Source organism: Electrophorus electricus, chromosome 15 (genome assembly GCF_013358815.1).
Source record: "Electrophorus electricus isolate fEleEle1 chromosome 15, fEleEle1.pri, whole genome shotgun sequence".
Taxonomy (NCBI): domain Eukaryota; kingdom Metazoa; phylum Chordata; class Actinopteri; order Gymnotiformes; family Gymnotidae; genus Electrophorus; species Electrophorus electricus.
The window spans coordinates 12,586,084-12,599,172 of record NC_049549.1 but is presented as its reverse complement, the minus strand read 5'-3'; the positions used below and the strand labels follow the sequence as shown (position 1 = coordinate 12,599,172).

General features: G+C 36.0%; 2 protein-coding genes across 2 annotated transcripts; both read left to right on the top strand.

Annotated features, from left to right (window-relative positions):
• The first annotated feature begins 8,710 nt into the window (after positions 1 to 8,710).
• Positions 8,711 to 9,652, top strand: LOC113574683 (olfactory receptor 52K1-like). Its single transcript, XM_027005782.2, has one exon. It carries the CDS (start codon positions 8,711 to 8,713, stop codon positions 9,650 to 9,652), a length of 942 nt encoding a protein of 313 aa, XP_026861583.2.
• A 2,242-nt stretch (positions 9,653 to 11,894) lies between these two features.
• LOC113574684 (olfactory receptor 52K1-like) lies at positions 11,895 to 12,842 on the top strand. Its single transcript, XM_035534373.1, has one exon. It carries the CDS (start codon positions 11,895 to 11,897, stop codon positions 12,840 to 12,842), a length of 948 nt encoding a protein of 315 aa, XP_035390266.1.
• The last annotated feature ends 247 nt before the right edge of the window (positions 12,843 to 13,089 follow it).

Here is a 13,089-nt window from a genome sequence, read left to right as displayed (position 1 = left end):
TATTACTGAATTATGTAATTTCTTATTTCATAATTTTATCATTAAAGCAGGTTGTGTAAATATTGCTTTACCAAAAACCAACAACAACAAAAACAAGTTATATATGTAACCAGGAGATTAAGGAACTAAGCAGTGTAAATAAAGGAATCGCTGTTTCTTTAAGAACAGCGCTCGTGCCATAAAGACTGCTACTGCTTTGTATTTATGTTGTACTTTTCTTTTCTATTCTTTTCTTTTCTTTCATTTTAGTATGTTCTTTGTTGATTTCAGTTAAGCTTTGTAGCTACAACATCCACACCTTGTGAGAGAAATTATTGTCTGGCACTGTTTATTGTGCCCATTGCCTTGAGAAAATAACTACCACTCAGGATTTACACGCTGAATAAAATACAAAGCCCTTTGCATCTGTTGTACTTTTATTGTTTTTCTAGGGTCTACAAATAATAACAATGCCAATTAAAATGGCTATGTTCCTAAGTATACTCATTATCCAAATTGTGGCAGTAATAAAAATGATTTAAATGTTTATGCATGTGAATAACCTCCATAGAAAAGTACAAATCTTGGATTGCTTGATCCATATTACACAATCCAAAGGTTCTGTTTGAAGGAGCAGGTAACTGATTTACTTATTTATATTAATTATTAATGTTATTTATCTTTTAATTGCATGGTACATCAAAACTGAATTGACTGATACCTCATTACAATTACAATTTTCAAATTTATTTGTCACATACATAGAAATGTATGACTTTGTAAGACTTTGTAAGACTTTGTGAAATGCCTGTCTGTGTATCCAAAAACTGTGAAAGTACAATTTAGAGAGCAGTTACATACAGTATATTAGTAAACCTACAGTGTTTGCAATAAAAAAACTTATGAATGGATTATAGAGCTAAAGTAAAAATTAAATTTATTATAACAGATTATGTACATAAACTGACAATAGATAGGTTCTTAAAACTACAGAGTATGTGTAGTAAAAAAGAGTATGTGTATTAAGAGTCTTAAACAGCCATTTGTCTCATTTCAGAAACATATAGCTCCTCCCGAGCTGTTCAGGCCTTACTTTCACGCTGCGATAACATTTGCTGGACTGCAGAGAGAGAACAGACTGTGAAGTGGATAGCTTGGTAGTTGTATCAAGTTGTATTGAAGGCTGAACTATACTCCATAAACAGCATTATAATGTTATTCCCATGCCCTTTGTCTTTATGAGACAGTTTGGTGTACAGGACATGGGCTATGGCATCATCTATCAATCTATGCAAATATTAATAGTTTGCAAATGGTAATGGGTCTGGGGTTGCTGGAAAGGAGGAGCAAATTGTGGCAGAGGGGATACTGCCAGAGTGGGATGAGGATGTTGATGTTGTGCCTCGGGCTGTCCACACCCTACTCTGGGATATGCCTGTCACCCTGACCTCTCTGTATGTACTCCTCTGTCCTGACCAACACACCAAACAGCATCAGACATGATTTCGATGTTGGCCGCTACCCTTTATTAGAGAAAAATTAAGTGGATGCTTATTTTCTAGTGTTTGAGTGCATAACCACAACACTAAATTAGCCTAAATTAGCACGACTGTCATATCTGATGAATTGGTGTTGACCCTGTTTTTAGTACTTTAGCACTCCTGTATGCAAAAGCTCCCTCTTCAACATCTCTTATTGCTCAGACACCTAGTAGTGACTCAGAGTCCTATGTTTTTACAAATTGCCAGCTATGTGTACATTAAAGCATAAGAACGAGTGGAAAATTACTACTGTCACTGCTTTCAGTAGTAGTAGTAATAATAATAATAATAATAATAATAATAATAATAATAATAATAATAATGTTAGATTTATATAGCACCTTTCACAAAAACCCAAGGTCACTTCCAAGGTCACTTTACAACATGGTAAATGGAAGAACTAGGTTTTGAGCTGAGTTTTAAAGGTAGCAAGAGAGAGAAACAGGAGTGAATAGGTGTAGAAAGGGAGTTCCAGAGGGAAGGTTCTGCAACATTAAACGATCAGAGGACCTTAATGAGCAAGATTGAATGTACAGGTGGAGTAAGTTAGCAATATATGAGGACCATGGAGTGCTTTGAAGATTAGTAGGATAGTATTAGTTAGTAGTCCCGTTGATCTGAAATGTCTGGTACAGCCCAAAATAGAACTCTTGTTTAAGCCTTTTGTTTTCTCTGGATTTGTGTCTTATAGTGATTCTGATAAACAGCCCATAGAGATTTTAAGAGACATTGGTGCTGCATAATCTCTTACAATGTTTTTCCACCCTCAGACAAGAGCTATTGCGGCAGTGACATTTTAATTCAGGGAATAGAGCTTGGTGTAGCTCATGTGCCTTTGCACACAGTAAATATTAGAAACTCCTGATTTCAAGGGCCTTGTTAGATTGGTTGTGCACTCAAATTTGCCACCTGTCAGTGTTTTACTCTTACTGGGTAATGACCTAGCCAGGAATAAATTGTGTCTTCTCCTTGAAGTGATTTACGAGGCAATTTCCACTACCACAGATAGCGCTTAGACTGACTTTTCCAAGAGGAAAAAGTTAATTTACATGATCAAATTAACACTCATTTTTATCTTAGGATAATCCTTTCCTTAATGCTTGACTGCCAGTAGAGAAGTCAGGAAGCCTACTGCATCTGTAAATAGAATGCAGCTCTCTGCTGCTCACAAGCCAGACCCTACTCTAGTACACTGTTCTCAGGCTGCCAAGGATGTTATCTCAGACAACCTCTGTACTTAATTTCTGGAGGATGATGTGTTAATAAGAAAATAGTCACCTTCCTCCTCTCTAGTTAGTCTAGTTAGAAGATTTGTATAAGATTGTTGTTCCTCTGCCACTCAGATCCCAGGTATTGTCATTGGCTCATGGTCTACCCTTGTTGCGGTCACCTTGGAATTCATAAGACACTACAGCATCTACTCAGGTATTTCTTTTGGTCTTCGGTAAGGTCTGGTTTTACACTTTATTGTTGCAAATGTCACACATGCCAGCTGGTGGGGAAACTTTAACCAGACATGCCCCTCTCTTACCCATTCAGGGTAAGTCAGAATGAGTCCTTTGACTGCATCATAACTGACCCTTACCATGAACATATGAACCATTCCATGTGTAAAGCACTTTTATAAGTCACTCTGGATAAGAGTGTCTGATAAATACCAAAAAAACGTAAAATGTAAAATGTAAAAATGACTACACACAGCTATTTGCCTACATTGATGTGTGCTGTTATTAGGTTCCGCAAGGTGATTCTGATTTGAACCTTACATTACATAGTTGTGTAGTAGGGACTGTAGCATCCACTCTTGCGACTGCAATCAGCCTTGAGGTAACTCACAACACCTCTCTTGGAAGATCTCCTTATCAAGATACATTCGGAAACCAGCCTTTGTTCTCCTGCTTGACTGGACCCTCACCCTAGGAAAACTCATAACATCCATCCTGGGAGGGCTCTGTTATCAACATCAGAAACTTTTATCAGGTCTTCAAAGCCACTATGTAAGAAAGTTTATCACTTCTGCAAGGACACATGCAGACTAATTAAAAATCCATATTCTTGAAGGACTACTGGATATTAATATTTTCCATATGAAGGGCCTTAACCACGTATGGCCCAACACCAGACAGTGTGATACACATAACAGTCCAAATACACTTAATTAAAATCTAACTAGCGCTGAACTAGCGTTATGATACTCCCTCTGTGTAAATTGATGCTGACGTTTATATCTTGTTATTTCAGTTATTCATTAAATTATTATACCTACGTATTAAACATATTATAGTTGTTTTTGCATATTAACCTTTATACTTCTACTATTCATTGATTGCCTCCTCATCTCAAGTATAATAAAGTGGAAGGTTATTTGAACTATTAATATTAGAACAGTTATAATAGTTGTGTAATAATAATGCTGTCTATCTTTTTCTTTCTTTGCTCTTCTGTCTTTCTATCTAAGTCACACTTAATGTATCTCTTGATGGAAAATGTTCATATATACATTCCCTATGTATAGTTATGCACTTTATATTGCTTGTAAGAACACCTGCTTTTCATTTAGAAATACGCAGACTAAATGCTGATGTCAAATAAATGGGATAGAACTGTTCCCATCTGTTATGGCTTAAAATCTTTCTCATAAGTATTGCTAAAAGTATTGCTAAAATCTTGTCTATTAACAATTATTTATAGCAGAGGCATTTGATTAGCTAGAGAGCTACTGGCTAATAACCAATGTCTTAGCTAAGATAGCTAATGCATTTGCTTTAGTGGTCTATTATGTGTTTTTGGTAGGTTAATCATATGTGTCTATCCCTAAAATGTATGCATCATCATTACCTTCTCTTCTGTGTGGCTGACTTAGGTGAATTTCTGGTGCTAACTTTATACATTGAAAAAACCTTAAATAAATTGATAAAGTGTTAACCACTCAAGTGTTTGGAAAGGTATTGGATCATGGGAAATGTACCTAGCTAGCTGAATAACAAACATTAGAAACTTCACACTGAGCTATTAACACTAGCTAGCTGGCTAAATGCAAATGTTCAGTTATCATTATTGTTGTAAAAGTGATCTACATCAAATTCACATTCATACTATACTATACTATAGTCATAAATCTCTGTAAAACAACTACGTGGAGTAGTTTTAGCCTAGTATGGCACCAAGGTTAACCAGTCAGTTAGCTACTAACTTAGCTAGCTATCAAGGCTAGCTATTGTCAACTAAAATGGGTGAAGTAATTGCACTTGCACTTGTTTACTTCCATTTACACAGAGTCTCTTGAACACCTCTTGTTTCTTTACATGCCCATATTGTTGGAAAAGCAGCAGTCTTAAGATCCCGTCGACATGTGAGCCTGGCTTTCCACATCCCATAGTTGTGGTAAAGCACTACAGATAACAGAGTAAGCTGATGGTCCCTTCCAATGTGCCCTTTTAAAGTTGACAAATTTTATCAATTTTTTGTTGTTGTTGATATTATGGGATCTTTATGGGTCCCATTGTACATTGAATTATTGCAGCTAAAGACCACATACTTTTTTTTTATCATGTTGCATCACCTACAATTCATTTTCTTGAGTTGTTGTTCCCCATCTATGTCACATTGTAACGGCTGCCCGAGTGTAACGGCTGCAACTCCTTCGATTTTGTGAGACATTTAATGACACAAAACATTGATGACACTCGTGGCACTCACAATTGGGAGGGGAACGTTCCGTGACACACATGGGTGATGTTTATGACAGATTCTGAAAACAGCAAGGTAAAATAACTATTTTTTAAGCCATATTCCTTGAGTTCTTTAAAAAATCTTTTATAATTATTGATTATCGCAAGTTAGAAACTTAGCTTTCACTTTATTTATGTATTTGACATTTTCATATTAGCTGGTGCTTAGCCTTTAACATGAAACATCAGTTGGTGAGTGCTTACAACCCAGAGTCACACGGTAGTCTCGAATGCTTCCATGAAACAATCAAGATGCTGAAAATTTGGATTGAGATGAGAAGGATTGAATTCCCCTCATATTGTTTGCCAAAAGAGATGTAGCACAAAAGTCGACTGGTTTTAGTCCAGCCAAACTGGTTTTTGGACATGTGATAAGATGCCTACTGAAAGCACTACAAGACACTAATGTTCATGCATAACTGTAACATTTCAAAGCACATGTTTGTGACTCAATTTTGTGCAGTTGATAAAATTTTTTTAATTTAAATTTAAATTTTTTAATTTAAGACCTGTGGAGGAAGGACCATTTGTACAGCAACCCAGTTCCTGTGTCTGTCATGGCTGGGAGCTGGTATGAGTCCATCAGTGCATACCTGCATGAGTGACCCAGCAGTAGATGCCATAAATTATCAGCTTTGAGGTCAGACTAAATATGATGATCTCTTCTGCCTGGAGCCACTCCAGGGACAGATCCTGACTGCCTGCAGGGCCTACTCAAGCCAGACCAGAGCATCTCTATAGATGAATGCATGGTGGCCACCAAGATGAGGATTATGATGAAGCAATATATGAAGGACAAGCCCAACAAGTGAAAGTACAAGCTCTTTGTCCTGGCTGACAGCTCCAAAGGCTACACATAACTTCAGTGTCTGTGAGAAGTTGGTCAGGAAACCATTAAGAAATGGCCTAAGCTTCGATGCTGTTGTCAGTCTGATCCATGTGCCTTCTCTGGGCAGAGTGTACATGGTGTATATTGACAAATTATATACCAGTTTGCTGGTTTATATCAGTTGCCCTGCCAAGAAAAGTAGACCGTGGTGCCATGTCACAGATCAGGGATGGCCCATTGCTGTTTGCAAAGTGGAGGAACACATGACATGTCACAATGTACTCCACTGTCCACAAAGCTTATAGCAGGCAATCTGAGTAGTGTCGGGTTAGAAGTGGCACCTGGTCCACAATGAGTCCCTGTACCAAAACTTGTGAGGGTGTACAACAAGTTAATGAGAGGATGCTGTTATAAAATATTTATCTGTGATGCAGAATACCAAGCATTGCTATGTGAAGCTGTTTCTCCACCTTACTGATATTGTGTTGATGAACAATTTCATCATCCAAAAGGAGATGTCACTGGCAAGGTTGTGGAAGTCCCTCACCCAGAGAGGTTCTGAGAGGTGTTGTGCATGGAGCTGGCTGATGTTGGGTAGCCACAGGAATCCCACACAGGCAGAAGTTGTTCTGGCTATTTGGCACTGGTATGGACATGTTTTTACCATTTATGAACTGTTTCCTCTAGAAGAATTTGAAGAACAATATGTATTGTTGGAAATGTTTTGGGTATGTTTTTAGATTTTGGATAAGGTAATCATTTCCTTGAAGAAATATTATTGTGAAATGGACTTACATTTGTCTGTACTATCACAAATAAATCTTGCACACTCTGGATATATAATGACTTGTATTTGGAGAGGTTATGGGTACTTTGCAAATGCCTAGAAGATACCAAGTGGACGTGTGGGCCAAGTCTGGACCCAGGGCAGATGTGCCCCTTGTGTGTTCTGCACATCATGTAGATATATGTCTGTCTTCATCAAGAGACATTTGTGCCTCCTGCTCCTTGCCCTGCGGCACTCAGGCCGTTGCAATCAGTTAAGTTAAATAAAACAAGTTTTATATTATTTGAAAGAACCGATCCTGTTGATTAAATACTATGTATATCTTTGTATGTCTCTACAATTTACAATATTCATGCAACATTCAGCATTTTAAAACTGTAACATCCAGTGCCAAAAATGGAATGCTAAATGTTTAACCTGCTGTGGAAGTCTTGTAGTTTTTAGGTCATCTCCTCAGAAGGTATCTTCACCATACCAAGCAAGATGGACATGGCAAAAAACTTTACTGAACCACAATCCATCAAGGAAGTGCAGTTCCTCAACATAGTTCACAGGTTCATTCCACACTCCACATTCCACACAAAAGGCAGCTCCTATCAACTAAAATGAAACCACTACAAAAGAAGAATATTTTCCACAATGACACATATTCTAGTTCTGTTGGACTTTTCCAAGGCTTTCCAGATTTAGTCAGATGTCAGCAAATTTGAAATTTTTGGGATACTGTAATAAGGAAAATAGAACCCCCCCCCCCCCCCCAGCAATTTCAGCAATACTGGTCATACCATTACAATGCCCACTACCATTTCAATTGTCCTATAGTCAGGACTAGCTTGAGGCCCAGTCACACAAATCTGCTTCCTCAAATTGAGGACAAAATCATAAACAGATTTAGGCAAGTGCTCATTTTATATTTTTAATTTTCCTACCTTCACTGGGGCATTCACAGCTTTGAAATACTAACATACTGTATTTTTAAGGTCTTAAGGGTTATATGTGTCCACGTGCACTCCAGTGTTAGAATCCTGGGGAGACTCATGTTTATTTAGAATTTCTAATAATTCATAAAAACTGAAGGATGAATGACAGCATGCCACTGGGACATAATAAATAGATAATTTAAATAAAAGATACCTAACCTTATCTCAAACACCCCTTTTACACTGACTCTCCCATATTAATCTCGGACTACTTCTTCAGAAGCCTGTAGGAATAGAAGATAACCTCATGAGAACGCAACAGGATATATATAGAGGCAGAGAAATGTCAAGATGTTATCAGGTTAGGATATGCATTGTACAGGTGTATATCTATGTTCTAAAGACAAAATGTATGCCTTGATCATTTTCACATTCTGAGTGCACGTATATGTATTTTTGTGAAAATTATAGTTTTAATGCAAATCATTTGTACTTAAGCAATTACATTTAGGATTGCTAGAAATGATAAATATACTTTCTTTCTAATTCTACCAAATAGTAATTACCAAATTATTGTTTGAAGTATTGAGAATTTGTATCAATTCTTAAGTCAGCAATGACTGTTTTGGATGTTGGGGTAGCATTACCATCATAAAGATTGAATATAAATCAAGCTATATGTTTAAAAGCTGCTGTATATGAGAATAGTGTAGCTGTAGGATTGAAAATATATTTTCCCTACTATTGAACTAGATATCCAAATGTATTTAGTACTTAAAAAGTAAGAATAGTTTAAATCCATCATAATCTGTGACTAGTGGCAGCAGCGAATTACCAAATCTCATAGTGCTATACTTGTTTTGACGATTAATACATTAAAACAACTACATGGTTTTGTGCCTGACTAGAATGCATTAATTAGAATGCAGAATCATACTGCAGGAAATATTTATTTCACAACTTTCAAATTCAGTGGTTTCTATACTTTGGGGGAATGGAGACCTCTTCTTTTCATCCCATATTTCCTTATGTTTTTATTATCTACTGTCTCAAACTCCATTCTTATATATTTAATTATATCTCAGAGGACCCTGCACTCTCCTATGTATATACTAATAGGCCTTTTGGCTGTTGTTGACTTGTGTTTGCCAATATTTGTTGTACCAAATATGCTGTTTAGCTTTTTATTTACCTGGAATGGGATTTCTCTTACAGGCTGTTTAATACAAATGTTTTGTGTTCATTATGTTGGTACATTTCAGTCTACTCTTCTGTTGTGGATGGCGGTGGATCGATTGTTTGCTATATGTAGACCTCTTTATTATCACAAACATATGGAAATCCGTAGCTTTCTTAAATTTGTCACAGTGCCACTTATTAGAAATATAACTTTAATTACAACAATTGTCTGTTTGGCTGCAAAATTGTCTTTCTGTGAGACAAATGAAATAAATCACTGTTTTTGCGAGCATATGGCATTGGTTCAGCTGGCATGTGGAGATATTTCTATTAACAGCTTAGTAGGACTTGCAACGGTTTTTCTAATACCAACTGCAGATTTTGTTTTCATTACTGCATCTTACATAATCATATTTGCTTCAGTCTTGAAATCTGGAAAATCTCATTTAAAGGCTATTAACACTTGTGTTACACATATAATTGTCATAACGGTTAGTTTGTCATGTGTTTTGATTGCTTTTTTGTCATACAGAATAAGAAATGAGTTCTCTTCTGCAAGCCGAATCTTTCTGAGTACATTGTACTTACTTTTACCAAGCTGTTTTAACCCAATTATTTATGGAGTAAGGACAAAAGAAATAAGAGAACAGTTTCTAAAATTCTGTAAAGATTTTATAAAAATGTAAAGAATTTTTTTTTATCACAGTAATCGAATTACACAGACAATAGCATTGTTATTCAGTCACTTTGAAAGTCGCAGCAGAAAACTTGACTTTAAAATTAAACGATCACACATTATTATTGTAGTGGTTATTGTATTGTACATTTATTCACCGTAATACAAGTTAAATAAAAGTTATATCCAGAGTTATCAAGCATGTTTGACAAAACGAAGTTTCCCTAAGTGGACAATTACCTCACTGAGATAAGGGGTAGCATTTTAGTGGTGGGGCTTGGGATTGGGGACACAGGACCACATCCATTAGCCATTTGAATGTAGATTTTGCTTCCTGTAAAAGGCAATATACTTGTGAGATCAAATGTTGAGAAAAAACAAGTTTTTTTCCCAGCTAGTTTACCTGAAGGAAAGGATAGGAATTGAAGATGAATGCTTTGTTAGAAATCATTGCAGAAGCATCGACTGCCATCTGGCTTGGGGACCATGGCAATGGGGCTGCATCTTAGTAAGGTGCACATTTAATATATGGTTTATGGTGTCAACCAAAGTGCTGCAAATAGGAAAAAAGACTTAGCAAACCTAGAAAATATAAAACAAAGGAAAAAGTAATGTTAAACATAAAACATACTCCTGGCCAAAGAAATTAAAATTCCAAAGTAAAAGATGCTTTTTAAGTCTGGACTTAACTGTACAAGAGAGCAGATCTGATATTCAGAGGAAGACTGTTCCATAGCCTCTGAACTGCAACAGAAAAGACACCGACACGCTTCAGCCTCAGTCAGGATCATGGAATTGCCAGCAATAGCCTTTCTGAAGACCTCAGAGACCTAGAAGCAAAATATGGGTAGAGTAAGTCAGGGATATGCCCATGTAATGCTTTAAAAACAAAAAATAGCTTTCAACAGAACCCTGTAATGGACAGGAAGCCAGTGGAGAGATTTTGGAATTTTCTCTGAGCTGGTAAAAACTACTTCTAACATGATTGACTTGCTGATCAGATCTGAGGTCTGGATCAAAAGATGACACCAAGACTTTTGACTCTGGGTTTGACATTCTGACAATGCTTTTAGGTTTTTATATAGATTTAAAAGGAATCTTTCATGCAAACCAAATATATGATCTATATTTCAGTTTGAAATACACCAGACGTTGTTAAGGATAAAAGAGGCTAAACAAAACAATTTGGAATGCTGCCTGTGAACAAGGCATTTATGGTAGAGAAAACACTGGGCTGCATTATGTCAAATGTCTTTCAGACAACATTAACTGTGAGCTAGAATATCTTGATACATACAGTTGTGGGCAAATGTTGATGGACAAATTTGGGTTTTCACAAAGTTTGCTGCATCAGTTTTTTTAGATCATTTTGTTCATGTGGTTTGTTTATATGGTATAGTGAATTGCCAATTATAAGCATTTCATACATTTAAAAAAAACAAAAAACAAAAACTTGCAGAGTTTAAGCAAAGACTTAATTTTTTACAGTGTAGACTTCTGCAATTCACCTTGGCATGCTAGATATCAGCTTCTGGGGAAAATCTTTGGCCATCCTCTTTTTGATGATTGACCTGTTAGAGTACAGCTGTGGAAAAGTATAGTATTTCTGTGTGGGAGACAGAAGTGGAGATAAAATAAACTGACTCTCCCAAGTCAGTCACTGACTGTCTCCTCATAAGCCTGTAGGAATAGAATATAGCCTCATGAGACTACAACTGAGTGTATAAAGAGGCAAACACATGTCAAGTGTCAGGAAGCAAAGGAGGCTATGTGTTAAAGCATATGTCAGTGTTCTAGTGAAAACATTTTCAAAGTTATTGTAAATAGAGGTTGTGATTTACTCTGAGCCTGCTAGACATCCTAGAGGTACTTCATATTTCTTTCTAATTTAATCAAATATCCATTAGCAAATTATTGCTTAAAATATTCAGAAGTGAGTCTATAAGTAATCAGAAAAGAGGTTTTTCTTTTTAGATATTTGTGTTGCTTTACCTTGATAAGGTATAAATACAAATCAAACTGCAAGTATTTAAATTGTCATATATAAAAATAATGACGCAGGTCTACCATTAAAAATTAACTTCTGTACTTTACAAAACCTAGGCATACTTGACAGCTATCATGTGTGACTAGTGGCAGCAGTAAATTAACAGATCTCTTAGTGGTAGATTTTTTTTTTTACTATGGAACTACTATTACATTAAAACTACCACAGTAGTTTTGTTCCTGACTACACCAAAGCATTGACCAGAATGCAGACTCATTCTGCAGGAAATACTTCATTCACAACTTTCAAATTCGGTGGTTTCCATACTTTGGGGGAATGGAGACCTCTTCTTTTCATTCCATATTTCCTTATGTTTTTATTATCTACTGTCTCAAACTCCATTCTTATATATTTAATTATATCTCAGAGGACCCTGCACTCTCCTATGTATATACTAATAGGCCTTTTGGCTGTTGTTGACTTGTGTTTGCCAATATTTTTTGTACCAAATATGCTGTTTAGCTTTTTACTTAACTGGAACTGGATTTCTCTCACAGGCTGTTTAATACAAATGTTTTGCATTCATTATGTTGGTACATTTCAGTCTACTCTTCTGTTGTGGATGGCGGTGGATCGATTCTTTGCTATATGTAGACCTCTTTATTATCACAAACATATAGGACTCTGTAACTTCCTTAAGTTTGTTACAGTGCCACTTATTAGAAATATAACTTTAATTAGTACAATTGTCTGTTTGGCTGCAAAATTGTCTTTCTGTGAGACAAATGAAATAAATCACTGTTTTTGTGAGCATATGGCATTGGTTCAGCTGGCATGTGGAGATATTTCTATTAACAGCTTAGTAGGACTTGCAACGGTTTTTCTAATACCAACTGCAGATTTTGTTTTCATTACTGCATCTTACATAATCATATTTGCTTCAGTCTTGAAATCTGGAAAATCTAATTTCAAGGCTATTAACACTTGTGTTACACATATAATTGTCATAACAGTTAGTTTGTCTTGTGCCTTAATTGCTTTTATGTCATACAGAATAAGAAATGAGTTCTCTCCAGGAAGCCGAGTTTTCCTGAGTACAATGTACTTACTTTTTCCAAGCTGTTTTAATCCAATTATTTATGGAATAAGAACTAAAGAAATACGAGAACAGGTACTAAAATTTATTAAGCATATGAAGGTATCGTCAAGTTAATCCAGTTATGTAACTTTACCTTTGTTAGTGAAGCATTTTATTTAATATCCACATGTTCTCTCCCACCTATACTGAATAAGGTTACTTTTAAATTACATAATCAGGCATTTCAGACATTTTTGTTGACGTGTTGCTTGATTGACATTTGTGCATCCCACTTCAATAATGTTATATGAGATGAAAAACAGTTAACTTTAGAGTTATTATAAAGTATGTTTGCCAAAGCCATCATGGAGTTCTTCATATT

Bases quoted from the DNA above. Each gene is read 5' to 3' on its own strand.
- LOC113574683 (XM_027005782.2), top strand. From the start codon at position 8,711: ATGCAGAATCATACTGCAGGAAATATTTATTTCACAACTTTCAAATTC.
- LOC113574684 (XM_035534373.1), top strand. From the start codon at position 11,895: ATGCAGACTCATTCTGCAGGAAATACTTCATTCACAACTTTCAAATTC.